A 12,755-nucleotide genomic window follows, 5' to 3' on the forward strand; every position below is an offset into this window, starting at 1 on the left:
CAATATCCAGAGTGCTCCCAGTTCTCCTTCCGTTAACCCCATGCCCCACTCTCCCTCATGCTCTCCACTGCCCCCTCTCACACCCCTTTTCCGCCCTCAACCTCCAATACTCTTACCATGTAAGCCTTCTCACCAAATGCTAGCCCTCCCTCCCCTCCTCCCTTAGTCTCCACTGCCCCCTTCTCCCCCACCATCCTTCACCGCCCTCCACTGCCACTTTCTCCCCCACCATCTTTCACCCCCCTCCACTGCCCCTTTTCCCCCCACCATCCTTCACCCCCCTCCACTGCCCCCTTCTCCCCACCATCCTTCACTGCCCTTCACAGCCCCCTTCTCCCCCACCATTCTTCACCCGCTCCTCTGCCCCCTTTGCACCCACCATCCTTCACCCTTCTCCTCTGCCCCCTTCTCCCCCACCATCCTTCAACACCCTCCTCTCTCCCCTTCTCCCCCACCATCCTTCAACCCCCTCCTCTGCCTTTCTCCCCCACCATCCTTCAACCCCCTCCTCTGCCCCCTTCTCCCCCACCATTCTTCAACCCCCTCCTCTCTCTCCTTCTCCCCCACCATCCTTCAACCCCCTCCTCTGCCTTTCTCCCCCAACATACTTCAACCCCCTCCACTGCCCACTTCTCCCCCACCATCCTTCACCCCCTTCACTGCCCCCTTCTCCCCCACCATCCTTCACCCCCCTCCACTGCCCCCTTCTCCCCCACCATCCTTCACTGCCCTCCACTGCCACCTTCTCCCGCACCCTCCTTCTCTCCCACCATCCTTCACCCCCTTCACTGCCCCCTTCTCCCCCACCATCCTTCACCCCCCTCCACTGCCCCCTTCTCCCCCACCATCCTTCACTGCCCTCCACTGCCACCTTCTCCCTCACCATCCTTCACTGCCCTCCACAGCCCCCTTCTCCCCCACCAACCTTCACCCCATCCTCTGCCCCCTTCTCCCCCACCATCCTTCAACCCCATCCTCTGCCCCCTTCTCCCCCACTAGGTACAGTGCCTTGCAAAAGTATTCATCCCCCTTGGCGTTTTTCCTATTTTGTTGCATTACAACCTGTCATTTAAATGGAATTTGAATGGACATACACAAAATAATCCAAATTGGTGAAGTGAAATGAAAAAAATAACTTGTTTCAAATAAACAACGGAAAAGTGGTGCGTGCATATGTATTCACCCCCTTTGCTATGAAGCCCCTAAATAAGATCTGGTGCAACCAATTACCTTCAGAAGTCACATAATTAGTTAAATAAAGTCCACCTGTGTGCAATCTAAGTGTCACATGATCTGTCACATGATCTGTATATATACGCCTGTTCTGAAAGGCCCCAGAGTCTGCAACACTACTAAGCAAGGGGCACCACCAAGCAAGCGGCACCATGAAGACCAGGGAGCTCTCCAAACAGGTCAGGGACAAAGTTGTGGAGAAGTACAGATCAGGGTTGGGTTATAAAAAAATATCAGAAACTTTGAACATCCCACGGGGCACCATTAAATCCATTATTAAAAAATGGAAAGAATATGGCACCACAACAAACCTGCCAAGAGAGGGCCGCCCACCAAAACTCACGGACCAGGCAAGGAGGGCATTAATCAGAGAGGCAACAAAGAGACCAAAGATAACCCTGAAGGAGCTGCAAAGCTCCACAGCGGAGATTGGAGTATCTGTCCATAGGACCACTTTAAGCCGTACACTCCACAGAGCTGGGCTTTACGGAAGTGTGGCCAGAAGTAATACCCGTTATTCATGGTCCTCCCGGATCAGCCTTTAGTATTTTACACAAACAAATGACTTAAATGATATGAACGATCCACATATTTTTAGAGGTCATTCAGATACTTGGACTAATAGTGCCATGAATACAGGCATGCTCACACACACAGACAATCCCCTGCATGATCAGATGAGACGTGGAGTCTGTAGGGAAGGTCAGTGGTGTGGTTACATCACTGTTCTCTCTAGTGGGACTTTACCCTGCTAGCACGTCCACACAGTTTACAAGACATGGATCTCTGGTGGCTGATCAAGCAAGCATGAGTATCTAAGTCAGGGAGTCCCAGGAGTGTGTGTGGATATGTGTGTGTTGTGTAAATGTGGTGGCCCAGAGAGCGTGTGAATACCATCTTCTGATGTCCCAGAGTTCTTTCCGGCAGCTGAGAATTCTAGAACTGTGACCCAACTGGAAGAACTGTGGTCCTCTGAGAGATGGAGCGCTAGCTTTGAGAACCCTAATGGTTGCTATAATGCCACAGGGTTGAATAACTCTTACGTATCAGGTTGAAGCCTCACACAAAACATTTTTGGGTGTGAGAGTAAGTGAACAGTGTGTGAACACTGCAGCTGCCTGCCTGCAGCCTCTGACTGCTCTCACCATCCATCCCTAAACCCCAAGTATCACCTCTTGTCACGATCGCTTATAGACGGGACGGACCAAGGCGCAGCGTGATATGCATACATGTTTATTTATATTGAATAAACACCACGACAAAACAACAAAATGAAACGAAACGTGAAGTCCAAGGCAGCACAACACAACATACCTTACACGGAACAAGATCCCACAACTAACAGGTGCCAAAAGGCTGCCTAAGTATGGTCCCCAATCAGAGACAACGAGCAACAGCTGCCTCTGATTGGGAACCACACAGGCCAACATAGATCTACACATTCTAGATCTTAAACATAGAACATCGACATAGCAAACACAACACAGAAAATACACACCCTGACTCAACAAATACAAGTCCTCAGAGTCAGGGCGTGACACCTCTACCCAGGGACTTTACGTGTGTGTGTGTGTGTGTTTGGAAACTCGTGAATTGTGTGATTGTCAGTGTTTGCCTGTCTTCCTTAACGAGGCGATTAAGCATGAGAGAGATAAGAGAGAGTGAATGAATTAAGTGTTGGCCCGGGTGGCTGGAGTGGTGAGGATTTAACTATTGAGGAATCTGTTGTTGCTGGGACCAAACCCTGGACGGACAAACAACAGGGACAAATAAAGCATCACCATAGTTACGCCTGGCTCATGGTAAGGCTGGACATTTCCAGGGACCTCACGATACGATATAACGATACTTAGGTGCCGATACGATATGTATTGTGATTCTCACGATTCTATATGTATTGCGATTCGATACTGTGATTATAATATCCAGATATGTAACTGTATAGATTTGTTCACCCATCACTAGCTCACAGTACCTGATCTTTAGCCTACTCTATAGACCAGATAGAAGACAGACTACTCTATAGACCAGATAGAAGACAGACTACACTATAGACCAGATAGAAGACAGACTACACTATAGACCAGATAGAAGACAGACTACTCTATAGACCAGATAGAAGACAGACTACTCTATAGACCAGATAGAAGACAGACTACTCTATAGACCAGATAGAAGACAGACTACTCTATAGACCAGATAGAAGACAGACTACACTATAGACCAGATAGAAGACAGACTACTCTATAGACCAGATAGAAGACAGACTACACTATAGACCAGATAGAAGACAGACTACTCTATAGACCAGATAGAAGACAGACTACTCTATAGACCAGATAGAAGACAGACTACTCTATAGACCAGATAGAAGACAGACTACTCTATAGACCAGATAGAAGACAGACTACTCTATAGACCAGATAGAAGACAGACTACACTATAGACCAGATAGAAGACAGACTACTCTATAGACCAGATAGAAGACAGACTACACTATAGACCAGATAGAAGACAGACTACTCTATAGACCAGATAGAAGACAGACTACTCTATAGACCAGATAGAAGACAGACTACTCTATAGACCAGATAGAAGACAGACTACACTATAGACCAGATAGAAGACAGACTACTCTATAGACCAGATAGAAGACAGACTACTCTATAGACCAGATAGAAGACAGACTACTCTATAGACCAGATAGAAGACAGACTACACTATAGACCAGATAGAAGACAGACTACACTATAGACCAGATAGAAGACAGACTACACTATAGACCAGATAGAAGACAGACTACACTATAGACCAGATAGAAGACAGACTACTCTATAGACCAGATAGAAGACAGACTACACTATAGACCAGATAGAAGACAGACTACTCTATAGACCAGATAGAAGACAGACTACTCTATAGACCAGATAGAAGACAGACTACTCTATAGACCAGATAGAAGACAGACTACTCTATAGACCAGATAGAAGACAGACTACACTATAGACCAGATAGAAGACAGACTACTCTATAGACCAGATAGAAGACAGACTACTCTATAGACCAGATAGAAGACAGACTACTCTATAGACCAGATAGAAGACAGACTACTCTATAGACCAGATAGAAGACAGACTACACTATAGACCAGATAGAAGACAGACTACACTATAGACCAGATAGAAGACAGACTACTCTATAGACCAGATAGAAGACAGACTACACTATAGACCAGATAGAAGACAGACTACACTATAGACCAGATAGAAGACAGACTACTCTATAGACCAGATAGAAGACAGACTACTCTATAGACCAGATAGAAGACAGACTACACTATAGACCAGATAGAAGACAGACTACTCTATAGACCAGATAGAAGACAGACTACACTATAGACCAGATAGAAGACAGACTACTCTATAGACCAGATAGAAGACAGACTACTCTATAGACCAGATAGAAGACAGACTACTCTATAGACCAGATAGAAGACAGACTACTCTATAGACCAGATAGAAGACAGACTACACTATAGACCAGATAGAAGACAGACTACTCTATAGACCAGATAGAAGACAGACTACACTATAGACCAGATAGAAGACAGACTACACTATAGACCAGATAGAAGACAGACTACTCTATAGACCAGATAGAAGACAGACTACTCTATAGACCAGAAGATACTGGACTTAGCTTGTGTTTTCCAGAGAAAAGAGGGTGCCAAGATTACCCAGTGACACTGTGTGCATTGATTTATAAGCATCATCATATTGACTATGGTTGACTATAAATGATCTTTGTTTGTGCAGATGTGCGTAACCTAACAAGGCCCAGCATTGTATCGTTTGTGTGTGTGTGTGTGCCTGTGCCGTTAACATTCTTAGGTGTGTGTGGTGTGTTTTTAGCTCGGAGGTGTGTGTAATCGTAATGAAGTCTAACGCTGTGTGTGTGTGTCTGGTGTTGTGTGTTCTCAGGTGGCCATCAAGTCGATTCGTAAGGAGAGCATCACTGATGATACGGACAGAGTTCATATCCAGAGAGAGATAGAAATCACCTCAGCCCTCAAACACCCCAACATCATACGCTTTCACGAGGGTGAGAATACACACACACACACACTGACAGGAAAACACACATATGTACACACACACACACACACATTGTAACCCTTCTCTGTGCTCTCCCTGTCCCGTGTAGTGTTTGAGAGTCGTGATAAGATAGTGATAGTGATGGAATACGCCAGCAGAGGGGAGCTATATGACTACGTCCATGAGAGGAGGAGACTGGTGGAGACAGAGGCCAGAGACATCTTCAGACAAATCACCTCCGCCGTGCACTACTGCCACAAGGTAAACACGCACACACATGCTTCACAGGCTCACACAGAAATGCATGAGCGTTCGCACACAATCATTGTATTTTAATGAGCATAATTATTTGCTAATGAATGTGATGAATCCTAGATCCTGCTGCCGTTTCTCTTTTCAGTAGTGATGGTGGGAAAACTTTATACAGTTACAGTGCCTTCAGAAAGTATTCACACCCCTTGACTTTTTCCACATTTTGTTGTTACAAAGTAGGATTAAAATGGATTTCACTGTCATCTTTTGTCAACGATCTACACAAAATACTCTGTAATGTCAAAGTCTAAGATTTTTGTTATTTTATTTTTTATAATGTAAAATAAAACACTAATACAGTTGAAGTCGGAAGTTTACATACGCCTTAGCCAAATACATTTAAACTCAGTTTTTCACAATGCCTGACATTTAATCCTAGTAAAAATTCCCTGTCTTAGGTCAGTTAGGATCACCACTTTATTTTAAGAATGTGAAATGTCAGAATAATAGTAGAGAGAATGATTTATTCCAGCTTTTATTTATTTCATCACATTCCCAGTGTGTCAGAAGTTTACATACACTCAATTAGTATTTGGTAGCATTGCCTTTAAATTGTTTAACTTAGGTCAAACGTTTCAGGTATCCTTCCACAAGCTCCCACAATAAGTTGGGTGAATTTTGCCCCATTCTTCCTGACAGAGCTGGTGTAACTGAGTCAGGTTTGTAGGCCTCCTTGCTCGCACACACTTTTTCAGTTCTGCCCACAAATTGTTCATAGCATTGAGGTCATGGCTTTGTGATGGCCTCTCCAATACCTTGACTTTGTTGTTCTTGCCATTTTGCCACAACTTTGGAAGTATGCTTGGGGTCATTGTCCATTTGGAAGACCCATTTGCGACCAAGCTTTAACTTCCTGACTGATGTCTTGGGATGTTGCTTCAATATAACCACATAATTTTCAATTTTTCCAAAATGCCATCTATTTTGTGAAGTGCACCAGTCCCTCCTGCAGCAAAGCACCCCCACAGCATGATGCTGCCACCCTCGTGCTTCACGGTTGGGATGGTGTTCTTCGGCTTGCAAGAACCCCCTTTTTCCTCCAAACTTAACTATGGCCAAACAGTTCTATTTTTGTTTCATCAGACCAGAGGACATTTCTCCAAAAAGTACAATATTTGTCCCCATGTGCAGTTGCAAACCGTAGTCTGGCTTTTTTATGCCGGTTTTGGAGCAGTGGCTTCTTCCTTGCTGAGCGGCCTTTCAGATTATGTCGATATAGGACTCGTTTTACTGTGGATATAGATACTTTTGTACCTGTTTCCTCCAGCATCTTCACAAGGTCCTTTGCTGTTGTTCTGGGATTTATTTGCGCTTTTCGCACCAAAGTACGTTAATCTCTAGGAGACAGAATGCGTCTCCTTCCTGAGTGGTATGACAGCTGCGTGGTCCCATGGTGTTTATACTTGTTTACTATTGTTTGTACAGATGAACGTGGTACCTTCAGGCATTTGGAAATTGCTCCCAAGGATGAACCAGACTTGTGGAGGTCTACAATTTTTTTTACTGTGGTCTTGGCTGATTTCTTTTGATTTTCCCATAATGTCAAACAAAGAGGCACTGAGTGAAGGTAGGCCTTGAAATACATCCACAGGTACACCTCCAATTGACTCAAATTATGTCAATTAGCCTATCAGAAGCTTCTAAAGCCATGACATCATTTTCTGGAATTTTCCAAGCTGTTTATAGGCACAGTCAATTTAGTGTATGTAAACTTCTGACCCACTGGTATTGTGATACAGTGAAATAATCTGTCTGTCAACAATTGTTGGAAAAATTACTTGTGTCATGCACAAAGTAGATGTCCTAACCGACTTGCCAAAACTATAGTTTGTTAACAAGAAATGTGTGGAGTGGTTGAAAAACGAGTTTTAATGACATCCGACTTCAACTGTATATCTTGATTAGCTAAGTATTCAACCCCCTGAGTCAATACATGTTAGAATCACCTTTCGCAGTGATAACAGCTGTTTCTTTCTGGGTAAGTCTCTAAGAGCTTTGCACACCTGGACTATTCTTTTTCAAATTCTTCAAGCTCTGTCAAGTTGGTTGTTAAGACAGCCATTTTGAAGTCTTGCCATAGACCTTCAAGACAATTTAAGTCAAAACTGTAACTAGGCCACTCAGGAACATTCAATGTCGTCTTGATAAGCAACTTCAGTGTATTTGGCCTTGTGTTTTAGGTTATTGTCCTGCTGAAAGGTGAATTTGTCTCCCAGTGTCTGTTGAAAAGCAGACTGAACCAGGTGTTCCTCTAGGATTTTGCCTGTGCATAGCTCTATTCCATTTCTTTTTATCCTAAAAAACTCCTTAGTCCTTGCCGATGACAAGCATACCTATAACATGATGCACCCACCACCATGCTTGAAAATATGAAGAGTGGTACTCAGTGATGTGTTGTGTCGGTTTTGCCCCAAACATAGCGCTTTCTATTCAGGACAAAAAGTACATTATTTTCCATATATTTTGCAGTATTACTTCAGTGCCTTATTGCAAACAGAATGCATGTTTTGGAATATTTGTATTATGTACAGTGGGGAAAAAAATTATTTAGTCAGCCACCAATTGTGCAAGTTCTCCCACTTAAAAAGATGAGAGAGGCCTGTAATGTTCATCATAGGTACACGTCAACTATGACAGACAAAATTAGAAGAAAAAAATCCAGAAAATCACATTGTAGGATTTTTTATGAATTGATTTGCAAATTATGGTGGAAAATAAGTATTTGGTCAATAACAAAAGTTTCTCAATACTTTGTTATATACCCTTTGTTGGCAATGACACAGATCAAACGTTTTCTGTAAGTCTTCACAAGGTTTTCACACACTGTTGCTGGTATTTTGGCCCATTCCTCCATGCAGATCTCCTCTAGAGCAGTGATGTTTTGGGGCTGTCGCTGGGCAACACAGACTTTCAACTCCCTCCAAAGATTTTCAATGGGGTTGAGATCTGGAGACTGGCTAGGCCACTCCAGGACCTTGAAATGCTTCTTACGAAGCCACTCCTTCGTTGCCTGGGCGGTGTGTTTGGGATCATTGTCATGCTGAAAGACCCACCCACGTTTCATCTTCAATGCCCTTGCTGATGGAAGGAGGTTTTCACTCAAAATCTCACAATACATGGCCCTATTCATTCTTTCCTTTACACGGATCAGTCGTCCTGGTCCCTTTGCAGAAAAACAGCCCCAAAGCATGATGTTTCCACCCCCATGCTTCACAGTAGGTATGGTGTTCTTTGGATGAAACTCAGCATTCTTTGTCCTCCAAACACGACGAGTTGAGTTTTTACCAAAAAGTTCTATTTTGGTTTCATCTGACCATATGACATTCTCCCAATCCTCTTCTGGATCATCCAAATGCACTCTAGCAAACTTCAGACGGGCCTGGATATGTACTGGCTTAAGCAGGGGGACACATCTGGCACTGCAGGATTTGAGTCCCTGGCGGCGTAGTGTGTTACTGATGGTAGGCTTTGTTACTTTGGTCCCAGCTCTCTGCAGGTCATTCACTAGGTCCCCCCGTGTGGTTCTGGGATTTTTGCTCACCGTTCTTGTGATCATTTTGACCCCACGGGGTGAGATCTTGCGTGGAGCCCCAGATCGAGGGAGATTATCAGTGGTCTTGTATGTCATTTACATTACATTTACATTTACATTTACATTTTAGTCATTTAGCAGACGCTCTTATCCAGAGCGACTTACAGGAGCAATTAGGGTTAAGTGCCTTGCTCAAGGGCACATTAACGTCATTTAGCAGACACTCTTAGCCAGAGCGACTCACAAATTGGTGCGTTCACCCTATAGCCAGTGGGATAACCACTTTACAATTGGGGGGGGGGGGGGGGGGGTAGAAGGATTCCTTTATCCTATCCCAGGTATTCCTTAAAGAGGTGGGGTTTCAAATGTCTCCGGAAGGTGGTGAGTGACTCCGCTATCCTGGCGTCGTGAGGGAGCTTGTTCCACCATTGGGGTGCCAGAGCAGCGAACAGTTTTGACTGGGCTGAGCGGGAACTATGCTTCCGCAGAGGAAGGGGAGCCAGCAGGCCAGAGGTGGATGAGCGCAATGCCCTCATTTGGGTGTAGGGACTGATCAGAGCCTGAAGGTACAGAGGTGCCGTTCCCCTCACTGCTCCATAGGCAAGCACCATGGTCTTGTAGCGGATGCGAGCTTCAACTGGAAGCCAGTGGAGTGTGCGGAGGAGGGGGGTGACGTGAGAGAACTTGGGAAGGTTGAACACCAGACGGGCTGCGGCATTCTGGATGAGTTGTAGGGGTTTAATGGCACAGGCAGGGAGGCCAGCCAACAGCGAGTTGCAGTAGTCCAGACGGGAGATGACAAGTGCCTGGATTAGGACCTGTGCCGCTTCCTGTGTAAGGCAGGGTCGTACTCTCCGAATGTTGTAGAGCATGAACCTGCAGGAGCGGGTCACCGCCTTGATGTTGGCGGAGAACGACAGGGTGTTGTCCAGGGTCACGCCTAGGCTCTTCGCACTCTGGGAGGAGGACACAGCGGAGTTGTCAACCGTGATGGCGAGATCATGGAACGGGCAGTCCTTCCCCGGGAGGAAGAGCAGCTCCGTCTTGCCAGGGTTCAGCTTGAGGTGGTGATCCGTCATCCATACTGATATGTCTGCCAGACATGCAAAGATGCGATTCGCCACCTGGTTATCAGAAGGGGGAAAGGAGAAGATTAGTTGTGTATCGTCAGCGTAGCAATGATAGGAGAGACCATGTGAGGATATGACAGAGCCAAGTGACTTGGTGTATAGGGAGAAAAGGAGAGGGCCTAGAACTGAGCCTTGGGGGACACCAGTGGTGAGAGCACGTGGTGCGGAGACAGCTTCTCGCCACGCCACTTGGTAGGAGCGACCGGTCAGGTAGGACGCAATCCAGGAGTGAGCCGCGCCGGAGATGCCCAGCTCGGAGAGGGTGGAGAGGAGGATCTGATGGTTCACAGTATCAAAGGCAGCAGACAGGTCTAGAAGGACAAGAGCAGAGGAGAGAGAGTTAGCTTTAGCAGTGCGGAGAGTCTCCGTGACACAGAGAAGAGCAGTCTCAGTTGAATGACCAGTCCTGAAACCTGATTGGTTTGGATCAAGAAGGTCATTCTGAGAGAGATAGCAAGAGAGTTGGCTAAAGACGGCACGCTCAATAGTTTTGGAAAGAAAAGAAAGAAGGGATACTGGTCTGTAGTTGTTGACATCAGTGGGGTCGAGTGTTGGTTTTTTGAGAAGGGGAGCAACTCTCGCTCTCTTGAAGACGGAAGGGACATGGCCAGCGGTCAAGGATGAGTTGATCAGCGAGGTGAGGTAGGGGAGAAGGTCACCGGAGATGGTCTGGAGAAGGGAGGAGGGGATGGGGTCAAGCGGGCAGGTTGTTGGGCGGCCTGCAGTCACAAGTCGCAGGATTTTATCTGGAGAGAGAGGGGAGAAAGAAGTCAAAGCATAGGGTAGGGCAGTGTGAGCAGGACCAGCAGTGTCATTAGACTTAACAAACGAGGATCGGATGTCGTCAACCTTCTTTTCAAAGTGGTTGACGAAGTCATCCACAGAGAGAGAGGAGGGGGGGAGGATTCAGGAGGGAGGAAAATGTGGCAAAGAGCTTCCTACGGTTAGAGGCAGATGCTTGGAATTTAGAGTGGTAGAAGGTGGCCTTAGCAGCAGAAACAGATGAAGAAAATGTAGAGAGGAGGGAGTGAAAAGATGCCTTCCATTTCCTAATAATTGCTCCCACAGTTGATTTCTTCAAACCAAGCTGCTTACCTATTGCAGATTCAGTCTTCCCAGCCTGGTGCAGGTCTACAATTTTGTTTGTTGTCCTTTGACAGCTCTTTGGTCTTGGCCATAGTGGAGTTTGGAGTGTGACTGTTTGAGGTTGTGGACAGGTGTCTTTTATACTGATAACAAGTTCAAACAGGTGCCATTAATACAGGTAACGAGTGGAGGACAGAGGAGCCTCTTAAAGAAGAAGTTACAGGTCTGTGAGAGCCAGAAATCTTGCTTGTTTGTAGGTGACCAAATACTTATTTTCCCCAATAATTTGCAAATAAATTCATTAAAAATCCTACAATGTGATTTTCTGGAAAAAAAATCTCAATTTGTCTGTCATAGTTGACGTGTACCTATGATGAAAATTACAGGCCTCTCTCATCTTTTTAAGTGGGAGAACTTGCACAATTGGTGGCTGACTAAATACTTTTTTTCCCCCACTGTACAGGCTTTCTTCTTTTCACTCTGTCATTTAGGTTATTAGTATTGTGGAGTAACTACAATGTTGTTGATCCATCCTCAGTTTTCTTCTATCACAGCCATTGAACTCTGTAACTGTTTTAAAGTCACCATTGGCCTCATGGTGAAGTCCCTGAGTGCTTTACTTCCTCTCCGGCAACTTAGTTAGGAAGGACGGCAGTATCTATTATTTTGTGACTGGGTGTATTTATACACCATCCAAAGTGTAATTAATAACTTCCCCATGCTCAAATGGATATTGAATGTAGTGTTGTCACGATACCAACAGTTTACTAAAGATACGATACCAGGCCTAGTATCGCGATACCACAGGTAAAATGTGCCTCCGCTGCGCGTCGTGGCACACACCTTCCGCGTCATGCATGCATTATTTTCCAGAGAACACATAGCCCCTCGTTGATTAACCCTTACATAATGATTGACACGTCATTGTGGCAGTGAGCAGAACAATACTACATGAAACCATCTTTACTCTTCAGTGAATTTTTATTTAAATAAAATGCTTATTTTGTTGCGCAAATATACCAGAAATCTGACATCAAAGTCACCTTTGGGGGAGCAAATAAAAAGGCTTCCCTAAAAATGGGACAGAAAAGGGGGAAAACCACCCCAATCCCATAAGCAACAGTTCAGTACTCCGAGTTTACAGTCTTTAGACTCCCTCAATCATCTCTCTCTCTCACACACACACACACACACACACACAGAATAAGTTCAGACTGTCACTTTGCTAGAGAGGGCCAGAAACATGCTAGAAAAGAGGAAGACCTCCCCAATCCCATGAACAACTGAATGAACAACAGTTCAGTCCTCTGATTCAACACAGGCTATTACACAGACTGGTAAAGGCCAAGGTGTATAATTTGTGGAAGG

The 12,755-nt window shown here is 45.2% G+C and overlaps 1 protein-coding gene across 1 annotated transcript in view; it reads left to right on the forward strand.

Annotated features, from left to right (window-relative positions):
• The window catches only part of LOC311150251 (NUAK family SNF1-like kinase 1), a 48,190-nt gene that overhangs the window by 4,652 nt on the left and 30,783 nt on the right, over positions 1-12,755 (forward strand). Inside the window, exons 2-3 of the mRNA XM_084187629.1 lie at positions 5,214-5,334; positions 5,437-5,588. Of these exons, the coding sequence (XP_084043755.1) occupies positions 5,214-5,334; positions 5,437-5,588 (273 nt within the window). The remainder of the gene's footprint in view (positions 1-5,213; positions 5,335-5,436; positions 5,589-12,755) is intronic.

The sequence above is a fragment of the Coregonus lavaretus genome, assembly GCF_964263955.1.
Source record: "Coregonus lavaretus genome assembly, chromosome: 22".
NCBI lineage: Eukaryota > Metazoa > Chordata > Actinopteri > Salmoniformes > Salmonidae > Coregonus > Coregonus lavaretus.